This window comes from Limulus polyphemus, unplaced genomic scaffold (genome assembly GCF_000517525.1).
Source record: "Limulus polyphemus unplaced genomic scaffold, Limulus_polyphemus-2.1.2 Scaffold68, whole genome shotgun sequence".
Lineage (NCBI taxonomy): Eukaryota > Metazoa > Arthropoda > Merostomata > Xiphosura > Limulidae > Limulus > Limulus polyphemus.
The window spans coordinates 1,115,938-1,128,921 of NW_013665678.1; the positions used below are offsets into that span (position 1 = coordinate 1,115,938).

At 32.6% G+C, this 12,984-nt stretch overlaps 1 protein-coding gene across 1 annotated transcript in view; it reads left to right on the forward strand.

The window, feature by feature from the left end:
- LOC106465500 (polycystic kidney disease 2-like 1 protein) overlaps window positions 1-12,984 on the forward strand; it is a 70,173-nt gene that overhangs the window by 45,158 nt on the left and 12,031 nt on the right. The window contains exons 6-8 of the mRNA XM_013925729.2: window positions 7,233-7,395; window positions 8,177-8,242; window positions 12,209-12,439. Of these exons, the coding sequence (XP_013781183.2) occupies window positions 7,233-7,395; window positions 8,177-8,242; window positions 12,209-12,439 (460 nt within the window). The remainder of the gene's footprint in view (window positions 1-7,232; window positions 7,396-8,176; window positions 8,243-12,208; window positions 12,440-12,984) is intronic.

Below are 12,984 nucleotides of genomic sequence, written 5' to 3' on the forward strand. Positions count from 1 at the left end.
GCAAGAAATAAAAATATTTGTGACCCTTATTTTGGTTTTATTTATTCTTCAAACAGAACACTTTCGGGAACCCTGCGGAAATACACCTAGCTCTGTATTTTTACTTACAAATAAAGTCACATTAACTCTAATTGTTAGTCAAACTACATACTAGAACTATAAACAGTATATCATGACACTGTACTATAGTTTATAAATGAACACATGATATCAATCCTAAATAAGAAAACAAAACACAAACTAACTTTGTACTTGAAAGTAAAATATTATAACTTTTACTAGACCTTCAAAAGTAGTAACTCTGCATTATACTTAAATTAAAAGCATGGTACATGTAACTATAACCTATAAGTTAGTAGTATATAACAATGTAATTAAATGCATATGTAACCACGTGGTTAATTAATAGAACTAATAAAAATCAAAATTATTCACGACGAATTCTAGACTATTATAACAATTTGGATTAAATGATTAGTGATTTACATGATATAGGAGTTTATCACCAGGTAAAGGATATCATCTCTTCCCTCCAATAATAGACCTGTCACTCTACATTGTCAGTATTTAGTACAGGTTGCGTAGCCCCATCCTTTATTTTAAGCCACGGCGCACAGGAAGACAATCAAACGACAGCAGTTACTTTACTTGTTGCTTATTTAATTTCAATATTATTTTGTTTTTCAAAAATACAATGATCTCTTCCAAGACTATATTTTCTTTCCTTTTAAACGCTTTAAAATGTATAAGCTATTTCCTGCTATTTTCTAAATGGTAATGATAGAACATATACATCTACACAATGGAGCAATTTTTTTTCTTTCTGCTGAATTGCTACTTATGTTGTATGGTTTAGACGCCGAAAACTGGCGAAATATCATAAGTCAACAGACCTAAAACTTGTAATTAGAAGTACATATACTACATACTCAAAATGATTCTGGTTTTGAATCTGAAATGCAAAACTTAAGAGGAATGTGAAAAAAAAATCTACAATTTACCTGTTTTTTTATCGCATATGTTAGGCCTATTGGCTACTAATGTAATGTAGTTTTAAATCTAACGTTGATACTGAATAATCCAATAAGTACGATTGGTACAGTAGAAACCATCTGTTGTAAACTTTCTGTAGGTATAGGTGAAGCTATTTATCTATCGGGTTTGAAAATTTGAGTGAATATGTAGTTGTAGTGATTATTTTTTATTTTTATAATAAGATTAAAGATCACTTTCATGTTGGTTCCAAAACTATGTTGTAATCTGAATTCGTTATGTCAGATTGGTTGACTAGTTTGATTAATTGGTTATCACGGATTCAGTCCAAATCAAACGTTAAAATATAAATAGAGTTATAATATTCGAAACTGAAATGCTTGTCCAAGTGTCGAATAATCACCTTTCTGAGCTCCTGTAACTCTTTCGTATTTTTTCTACACTAGAAAAAATTGCACTTTAAATCTGCCTAAAATAATTGATATGTGCTCGAATTTAATTTTGAAAATTCCTAAAGTAAATTTTAATAGTAGAACCACGAGATTTTATTCACATAATGGATAAACATTTATACATGTTTACATGCTATCATGAATTGACAAAAGTTCGCTGATTTGGGTAGAAAAATGTTGTATCTGTTGTTTTTTTTCAGCTTTAAAATAATAAGATTTGTAAATGTTTTAATGGCATTGCTCAATGTGTTCCTCGGTAGTAAAGTGAATGAACTGTACAGTTTAGTAATTTATCCAAGTGTGTTTCTTACTCCTGCCTTTAACTTTAAAGTGTATCGACTATATAGTTTAGTAATTTATCCAAGTGTGTTTCTTACTCTTGACTTTAACTTTAAAGTGTATCAAGTATATAGTTTAGTAATTTATCCATGTGTGTTTCTTACTCCAGCCTTTAACTTTAAAGTGTATCAACTATATAGTTTAGTAATTTTATCCAAGTGTGTTTCTTACTCTTGGCTTTAACTTTAAAGTGTATCAACTATATAGTTTAGTATTTTATCCAAGTGTGTTCCTTACTCTTGACTTTAACTTTAAAGTTTATGAACTATATAGTTTAGTAATTTATCCAAGTGTGTTTCTTATTCCTGCCTTTAACTTTAAAGTTTATGAACTATACAGTTTAGTAATTTATCCAAGTGTGTTTTTACTCCTGCCTTTAACTTTAAAGTAATTGACTAAATTTTAGAGTTGTATGTTTGTAGTTAAGCACAAAGCCACACAATGAGCTATCTGTGCTCTGCCCACCACGAGTATCGAAACCCGGTTTTTAGGGTTATAAGTCCGGAGACATATCGCTTAGCCATTGGAGGAGGGGTTGAATTTTAAGTATAAAAAAACTAGATAAAACTATGTATAGGTTTGAAATTGCTTAACATAACTATGTTAATATTTTCTGTAGAACCTAATATAAGTCTTTCACATTGTTAGTTTCTCTACTGTCAATATTAACTGCTGTGACCTTTCATATTACTTGTTAAAATGTTAGAAGTCACGGAATATAACTCATATTTATTGGTTTACCTGGATTTTGACAGAGAATGCATAATACAATCTTGTAAAATGTGGAAATGAATAGTAACAATTACAACACTATTTATTTAGGACTGGCATGGCCTAGTTGTTAGGGCGTAATATGTGGGTCGCAGGATTAAAGTCCTTCGTCGAACATGGTCACCCTTTCAGCCGAGTGAGCGTTATAATGTGACGTTCAATCCCTCTGTTTATAGGTTGGAGGCTGATGCTGCTGACCGAGAGTTCAAAATTAGGGTGGGCGGCAGATACCTTATGTAGCTTTGTCAAGAAACAAACAAACAAATTTCACTTAAATTAGAATAGTAATTTTCAACTCTGATACGTAAACGAAAGTAATTAGGTTTTGAATGCCTACATTGTGAAGTAATAGAATTACAGGAAAAAAAATAACAATCGTTTTTGTATATCGTTGGGTTTTATCAATTACTTCAAGAAAAACAACATTGTGTTCCTATGGGGAAGGATAAAATAAGAACTGTCGTTTTACACTGAAACTTTAATAGCATCAGAAGTAAGTCTAATTTTCACATTTAGTATGAAAGTATTTAGTATTTGTTTTTTTATGTCATCTACGGGTATGGATATGTAAGTTAAGGTGAGTTTCTAAGAACAGTTTGTTGACTAACTCATGGGAAGGACGACGTTAAATTAGTCAGTTTGTTTTGAATTACACGAAGGCTATCAGCGCTCGCCGTCCCAAATGTAGCAGTGAAAGACTAGAGGGAAGGCAGCTAGTCATCACCACCCACCGCCAACTCTTGGGCTACTCTTTTACCAAAGAATAATGGGATTAACCGTCACATTATAACGCTCCCTATGGCTGAAAGGGCAAGCATGTTTGTTGGGATGGGGATTCGAACCCGCGTCATTCAGATTGCGAGTAACTACTTGACCATGCTAGGCCACGACGTTTAGACACGCTTACGTAAAATTACACAAAGAACGATAAAGATACAAAAGAAATGTGTTGTAAAGTCGTACTTCCCACGAACTCCCTAGGCGGGTCGACAATAATTTATTCTTAAACACAAATGCTCGTTAGGGCAAGAAACCAGAATATTTTGTTATGTCACTTTTTTCAGTGTTTATCTATTGATGCTTTCTGAAATGTTATTTTTATCATTTTATGAATGGATATCATTCTTTTTACGATAGAGATTTAAAACAATCTTTTAAATCACCAGTAGTTTTAAGTGTTTCTGGGTTTGGGTTGGTTAGTTCAATAACGTGCTGTTTTTACTAATTTGTATAGGTGTTCCTTTTATGAAAACAAAATTAAAAAAAGAATAGAGGCAGAGAAAAGATTAGCATAGGAAATGAGTGTAGAAGTAGTTATAATGATAGGCTTAATTGTTACTATTGCAATGCTAGAAGTATAAGAAATAATATAGATGACTTCAGAGCACTGGTAGGAATGGAGGATTTTGATATAATTAGAATAACTGAAACATGGTTAAACTTAGATGAAATTGATCACAGAAATTTCTTTGAAATACAGGGTTACAGGCTATTTAACAGGGATAGAGTATTAAAGAGGGGAGGGGAGAAGTGGCTTTATATGTAAAATTTGACTTACATCCTGTTGAAGTTGAAGGTATCAAACATAATAGCAAGGAGATTGAATCAATTGTTTTATTAGCGGATATAACGGGAAAATACTTTTAGACGGAACTTGTTACTGACCACCAAATGATACTGATGAAATTAATGAGAAACTTTACAATGAGATTAAGATTTTAACTGTTAATGGGGTCATATTATGGATGATTTTAATTTCAGGCATATAGATTGGGGAATGCTAAAGTCAAACCGTGAGGGAGAAAGATTTTTGGAAACTGTTCAAGAATCCTTTTATTCCCAAAATTAGTCAAGGAACCTATTAGAAACAATGCTATTTTATATTTATTGTTAACGTCAAATATAGAAATGTTCGAGAGGGCGGAAATTGGGGAACATCTGGGTGCAAGTGATCATTGCTCTATTAGGTTCAATGTATTGATGCATATGGAGATATGGAATAATGATATTTTGGTTATCAATTTCAAAAAAGCTAATCTTGAAGGGATGTGATAAGAATTATTTGTGGCGAATTGGGCAGCTGAATTATTTGGAGACAATGATCAGATGTGGAAAATGTTTAAAGATAAAGTTTTAAATATTCAACGTAAACATATTACTTATAGAAAGAAAAGGGTAGCTGCAACTAAAAAACCAGGATGGCTCACAAAGAGCATAAGAGATAAAATTAAAGAAAAGTAAACTTACTGGTGAACAGTAAATTAGGATATCAAAAAGGATGTATGAGAAAAGGTTGGCTGAAAATGTAAAAATTAACAATAAGGATTTTTTTTAAATACATTAAGGGTAAACAAAATGTTAGGATAGGGGTAGGATCCTTGAGGGATGATAAAGGAAGACTAGTATCTGATGATTATGCGATGGCTGAATTATTAAATTGTTCTTCTTTTTTTCCGGTTTTTACTAACGAAGATTTAAGCAGTATTCCACATCTTGATCAGTTGATAGATGGAAACGAGATCAAACAAGATGACTGCATTAATTCTGAGCTGGTTAAGAAACAATTGGGAAGTTTAAAGGACGATAAGGCTTTGGGGCCAGAAAATATTTCTCCAACGGTTTTTAAGGAGGTTAAAGATATGGATATGTGAGCAACTTGTGAAGTGAACTTGAATAGTGTACAGGTACCACAGGATTTAAAGTTAGCTAATGTAACGCCTCTTGCAAGGGAGGTGATAAAATTGTCCCAGTAATTATAGACCCATTAGTCTTACATCAGTCATTTAACCAAGCTTAGAATTTTATTGGATTGTCAACATGGTTTCGGTAAGGGAAAATCTTGCCTTACAAATCTTCTGACATTCTTGGAAAAGGTTACTGCTTATGTAGATGAGGGTAAGAGTGTAGATTTGGTGTATCTTCAGAAAGTATTTGACAAGGAGCCACATAAAAGGCTTGTAAAAATATCTTTATGAATGTGGGGGATAAGTTAGCAAATCGGATAGAAGAGTGGCTGGATGGAAGAAAGCAGAGAGTTGTTACAAATGGAGTTCAATCAAACTGGATTGATGTCACAAGTGGGGTACCTCAGGGCTCAGTCTTAGGACCTTTGCTCTTTTTGAGTTACATCAATGACATAGATGAAGGAATAGTCAATAAATTGCTTACATTTTCTGATGATATTAAGGTATTGGGTGTTGCTAGCTGTGAAGAGGGTGCTGCTGATTTACAAAAGGATCTAGATCATTTAGTATGTTGGGCAAATATATGGCAAATGGGTTTTAATTATCATAAATGCAAGCTAATGCATGTGGGTTATCATAATTTCAATTCTAAGTATAATTTGGATGGAATAACCATAATAGTATCATGAAAAAAAAATATCTTAGTGTAATAGTTGATCAGTCTCTAAAGCCAGCCAAGCAGTGTGCTGTTGCTAGTGGTAGGGCAAATATATACAGAAATATTGGATACAAGTCTAAGGAGGTTATAATTTCATTGTATATGTCACTGGTTAGGCTAAACTTGGAATACTGTGTTCAGTCTTGGGCTCCTTATCTTAGGAAAGACGTCGAGTTGTTGGAAAGGGTTCAGAGACGGGTGAGAATGGTGCCTGGGATGGAGGGGTTGTCATATGAAGACAGGTTTAAATATTTCATATCGTTTTCTTTTGAAAAATGAAGAGTTATAGGGATCTAACTGAGGTGTTTAAGATTGTAAAGGAAATTTATAGTGTTAATGCATCATCTTTTTTTCATACTTAACAGTTAGAATGGTAGAACTAGGGGACACAAATATAAATTTTGGCAGGGTAGGAATCATCTTCAGCTGAGAGAATTTAATTTTTCTAACAGGGTGGTTAGCCTTTGGAATGGGTTGACTTCGGATGTTCTGTAAGCAGTAAATTTAAGTGAGTTTAAGATAAAGCTTAATACGTACATGAATGATAAGGGTTGGCTTCAAGATTTTTTTATTTGTTTATTGATAGTTTTAGTTTAGAAGATGGACCAATAGGTCCCATGTTGTCCCAAAACGTTATGTTATGATGTAGGTTTAGTAGGTTGAAATACATTTTCTTAATCTTTGATGCAAACTAACACTGAATTTTGGACGCCCTCTATGTGTAGAAACTTTGTATTGTCATTTAACAACAAATGAATATCAAGCTCACTGGAACTCTTGCTTTTATTTAGAAATGTTTGTTTATAGCATTTCAAACATCTTATTTGTATGTTTTACGCAAAAGCTAGGTATGTACCCATATTACAGACACCTGTAACATTAAGTTCTTTGTATATAGGAGGCTCAGGTTGCTTTACAGAATTTAGTTTGAATGAGACACAGCTTTGATGACAATATCTAACCTATCGTTATAAGCCTTGCATTTTTTGGAGGCTTCATTGGTTACACTTTTGTTTTCTAATTATTATTTGTACCATTAATTATTAGCAGTATAGCAATAAAGTATAACATATCAACTGTTCTTAATAAGATATGTAAGTTACAAATTTCTCTACTAAGTAAGGAAAGCTTTATTGCTTTAGTTCGAATACTAATACAGTTCGACACATTGTGTCTGATAGGTCTAATTTATTTGGCTTATTTAATATATTTCTATATACTGTCTATGTTGAATAAAGACGTCTTATTTATTTCAATTGATCCTGTTTGCAACAGGATTGTGTTCGAGTTTCCAGCCACCGGGGGGATGATTCCATCCTGGAGTTTTCGGACTGTAAAGTTACTGCGATATGTCAGCACTTTCGACTATGTCATTCTAGCCTGTGAAGGCATCTTCTGTTTATTTATCATTTACTATATCATTGAAGAAGCTATTGAGGTGAGAATAGTGGTAGTATCTTATTTTGTCTTTCTTTATTTTACTTTGGAGAGCGGTCACCTTCCCACAACTGTCTGCAGGCAGTGAAGGGTGATATAGATGTGGGACGTTGTGGGCTAGGGCACCCACATCTCCCTCTACTAATTTATACTTTTATTTTTTTATTTCTTTGTGGGAGACTAGCGAACGGAGGTTAAGACTGATAGACGGTGTATCCCCACCGCATTGTGGGTCCTACTACCGCAGTCACCTCCAAAACCCAGGGCAAATTTTATATCCCACATTATAGGCTGTGCCCTGGGGATGCTTTTGATTTGTGCAGCGTCTTTGTTTGACTTTTGTTTGGGCTTGTTTTTGTTCATTTTGATATATATATATATATCTGTTTGTCTAGGTATCAAAATATTAATCTTTAGGCCAAACAACACTTTTTTTGTCCAGTTTATCAATCTTGAATATATATATATATCTTATATTATTCATGAGCACTGTTTAATATTCTTATATTTCGTTAAATCCGCTTCTTTCTATATTACGACGAACATGTTTCAATCTAACATTTGTATGCTTAAAGTGTATACTTAAGATATGTGATCAAATATCTTATTATTATTATATTACAACTTGATCTCATTGAACTTGGAAGACAGAATGAAAAATGAAGCATATTTCAATAACAAAATATCAAGATAACACAAGTACAGTTGCTGCTGAAATAATGCCATTTCAAAAGTGTACTACATGTAGTATTAATTATTATTTTTGCTTATTTTCCACTCAGATTAAGCAGAATAAGTGCACGTATTTCAAGTCATTCTGGAATATACTTGACATTCTTGTGATTTTGGTAAGTATTGGAAACTGTTGTTTAGTTGTGGAAAAAGTTACTGGCTGTTTTATTTTGCAATAATTTGTTCAGTTTATGACAATCGTTGATGAAGACCTAAATAATATAAATAAACCTTATTGAGTTCACACAAATGTGAATTTTATAATTTCGTTCGATTCAACGTATCGTAGTTAGTCTCTCGGTAGATCAGCTTTAAGTTTACGAACTTACAACGCTACAGTCCGAGATTCGATTCACCGCGGTGTACAGAGTGCAGGTAGCACATTGTGTAACTTTAAAGTAAGAAAGCAACATCAGAACTAGTTTTATGTTTGTAAAAATATGTTGTATTTTTACTTCAAGGTTGTGATAATGATATTTTTAAAAGTGTATTTTTGTAACAAAAAAAAAGGTGTTGTGCTAGAAGGAAAAAATAAAAGAGAGAAAAAACAACAACCCTCAAGTATACTGGTCTAAAGCTAACCAATTGTGAACTTTTGAGCAATTTCTGGAGTTAGATGGTATTTAAAGTCAACGAACTGGTTGCTGGTCGTTGGGCTGGCTCTATGCTGTGTCCGCTGCAGTGAATCGAACCCCAGAATTTAACATCGTAAATCGGTAGACTTACCATTGTTCCACTAGGGGACAGAGTTGGCGAATACAATTTTCCGTATTGATATAGTGCTTTATTATTGTTTCTTATCAGACTTACAATATATTGACTAAACTATTAGAGACTATTAGAATTACTTTTGCAACTCATGTTAATTCTTTATATTTTTGACCCCCAGTGGTTCAGCGGTAATTCTGAACGTTTATAACGCTAAAAACCGCGTTTCAATACCCGCGGTGGACACACTACAGGCAACCCATTGCGTATCTTTGTGCTTAACAACATATACCTCGGTATTTTATGTTTGATAACTATAGTCACATAGTTGCAATTTTATGGTAGCATTCTAACATTATTCAATGATTTGTAATTGTATAATCTGAATATTTCCTCATTATATAAAGGTTAACGTTTTCAAAAAGAGTTTTTTTTTTTTGCCTGGAGTTTACTTCTTAATCTACAGTAAAGGAAATAATTATGGAATCATACAAAGGACATACATACATTAGCCACAGACAACGAGTGACGACAGTTAGATGGTTACTTTTTTAATAGTACAGAACATTATCAGAGAAAATATACTAAAGAAAAGCAAACAGATTGTACAATGAACTAATAGTTTCTATTTTGCTTGGTTTTAATACTTCCTCAGCTTTCGGAGTGTAAACCGTAACTATTAGAATATTGCCTATAACCTATCAGTGGGTGGAAATGAAACATATCTTTTAATAAATATTCTATCTATAATGATGTCATTTAGAAGATCAAGTTACTGAAAAAATGTTTTAAAATAATTAATTAATTGTATAAAAAGTCTTATATTTAAAACGGGGGAGATTTATCGAAAAATGTCTTACAACTAACTTAGGGCATAAAACGATTGCCAATTTTAGGACGTAAAACACAAAGGCAATTTTTCGTTTTTGATCAAAAGATGAAGTTCAACATTTTCATCAGCATTTATAGTCGAAGCATGCATGTATAGATTTTATCCATTAATTCAAAAAATAGAATAGTTTATGTGCTAATTACTCGAGATGCTCAAAAGGTTTGCAATGTTAATTTATTGGAAGAAATCTTTCACGGAACAGATCAACCAGTTTTATAGCTTTATTCCTGTAAGGCATAATATCAACCTAGTAACATGTCTACTAACCAGATCCTTTAAGATTTGTTCAGCTTATTTTATTTTACATTATGAGGTTCTTTTTCATTATGAAATACAATTGTATATTGGATACCCGGAGAAAATGATTGAAAGCTTAGCCAGGATATTTCGGAACAAAATAATTCAAATTCTCACAAATAGAAATCCACAGTTGATAAATGCTCAGTTTAATTCACCGTCATATACCTCGGACAATAATGTATAATACCTTTTAAACAAATTAAGTCTTTAATAAGAAAATTCTATCCACAGGTCATACTTAACGTAATTTTCAAACTGTCCTTCAAAAAGACCTTTTTAAAACAACACTTCGTTTACCTGACTCTCTTCCCTCTTGGACTGAATACAAATCCACATTTTGTGACTGGAAGGTCACTTATATCAGAAAAAGTACTCGAAAGTTTTCTGTACGCATGTTAATAAAGTAAGTTTACCCGTAACATAAATAAATCTTGTTTTTTGACGCAAAAATTATCTTCTTAAGCACTATTTGTTTTAAAGTTGTTTTTCGATAGATCTATCATATTTTAGATCTTCTTATACACTTAATTGTTTTAACGCAATTTTTTGATAACATGATCTTCTAATTGACAACATTATAAACAGAATATTGGTTAACATTTTTTAATTGTTTTTCTATATTTTCTATTGAGCATATATTTATCATCAAGTTAAGAGGCCGAAACTTTGCAGGACATATTTATGTATATGCATGTATTTTTATGAAATATAACATGGAACCTTGCTGCAAACTTTCACAAGTAGTATCCTTTCCAGCAAAAGATTTGTTCTACATACTTGTCATGCTGTATTTTAGCCTTGGAAGCCATAGCTGAGATGATATTACTACTACTGGTTGTTTACTTGTGTAAGAATAACAACCGACCACAGTGTAAAATATCAGCATGTGACTGTACTCTGGTGCAATTAATTTACATATGGTATAGGGGCGGCCATTCCTGTAGTATTTGCTTTTAATATATATGTATAATATATTCGTTCACCGTTTACATGATTATTTCCAATACCGTATATCTATTTATCAAATAGCATTTTGTTCCTTTTTTCCCGTAGAGCTTTGTCATCAGATTAGGTGAAGCAATAACGTTAGGACTGCAAGTTATGTAAGATGTTATACTCCACGAATGGTTATTTTTTAACATTTATATTTATAACATCAAGCTAATAGTTACAGTTTAACACCGTGATCAAACTAATATGTTCACAGAGGCAAAGTAGTCATCTACTGAACAAACAAAAATGGTGTTGGTTTGTGATTTTTTCTAATAACTTTACGCTTAACTGTATATTTTTGTACTTCGGAACAACATAAACCAGACAGTTCACTGGTGGATGAAGTGACTAATACTCAAATCCTTTTATGACCCCCTGGTGGCTTAGCAGTTAGTTTGAGTGCGTATAATGTTAAATTTCATGTTTCGATACCCGTTGTTGGCAGAGTACATATAGCCCATTGTGAAGCTTTGTACTTAACAACAAACAAACCCTTTAGAGAACCTGCCAAGCTTTTTAGGTGGCAGATTTCACACTTAATAAACAAAGTGTTAATAATAAAGAAAATTTCATAAATGTTTGAATCTTATTTGAAAATAGAGATTCGTTTACCACCTACAATTATCTAAGCAATAATAGCTTTTTAATATCATCAAGCACATACCTTATAATAACGTATGACAAGTGTAAATTTTTAAGAACTTGACTAAGCAGTTTTACTTACCTATGCTATCCTACCTTGGGTTAAAGCAGGTAGGAAAAACATACAAATATGCCCATTATGATCGATTGAAAACTTATCTTAAACTTGCACATGTATATATATATTTCAAACTTTTTTGGATGGATGGGATCGAGAATTCTACCGTTTCGCCATGAAATGAACATAATATATAATTCAATTAAATTATCATGTGACTAATACTGCTTGAAATCGTAAAATAGGAATATTTGATATCTAATAGTTTGTTACATATTTACATAAACAATTACAAGGAGTCTTATGGACATTCACTATCATCGTGATCAGTCTATTCATTAATTTTTAACAGAATTGAGTTTTGTAGATCTATCTTTTTGTAATGTGTAATGGTACTGTAATAGAAATTTAAAGAGAACGTAACTTCTGTGATTCAAATATATAACATTTTTTATTACCTTTCATCCTTTCCCAACACCCTCATCTTAGATCTCATTGCTGTGTATAGCGTTCAGCATCTTTAGAACATTAATGGTGAACAATGTGATGGAAAGTCTACTTGAAAATCCAGATGTCTTCTCTGACTTCGAGTTTCTTGGGTTTTGGCAGACGCAATTTAACAATGCTGTGGCCATAGATGTTTTTTTTGCTTGGATTAAGATATTCAAGTACATCAGCTTTAACAAGACCATGACCCAATTATCATCTACTCTGTCACGGGTGAGTAAGAAATCTTCATAAGCACACAGGTGTTTAGTTAAACAAAGTGCAGAACATACTGTAGCAGAAATAATGCATAAAGAAGTGACTTTTATGAAAATGTTCACTGAAGAGTACTGTTTCGATATTACTAGTTACTATATGTAGCAAAAATACTTACTGACCTAAATTTATAGTTTCACCACGTCAACTTCTGATTGAAATTTACAAACTTTACAACTCGGTTATAAAGATATAGTATATAGTAATGGATATAGTAATACCACATTCGACAAGACACTTCAACGATACCTGGACAGCCGCCAAAAAAACACCACTACCGACAACTCCACTGAACAACTCAAGTCTACTATAAAAACCAATTCTACACTGCATACAAGACAGACGAACGGATTCTAAAGGATATCGTTTACAAAAATACTACACCAAAGAAACGGAACACAAAACTGCAACTCAACATCTACTACAAGTCTACCACGACGTCGGATCTTATCGTGAAAAACAGCCCTGCTAAAAAAGACAACAGATCTACAGCAAGTGAACGT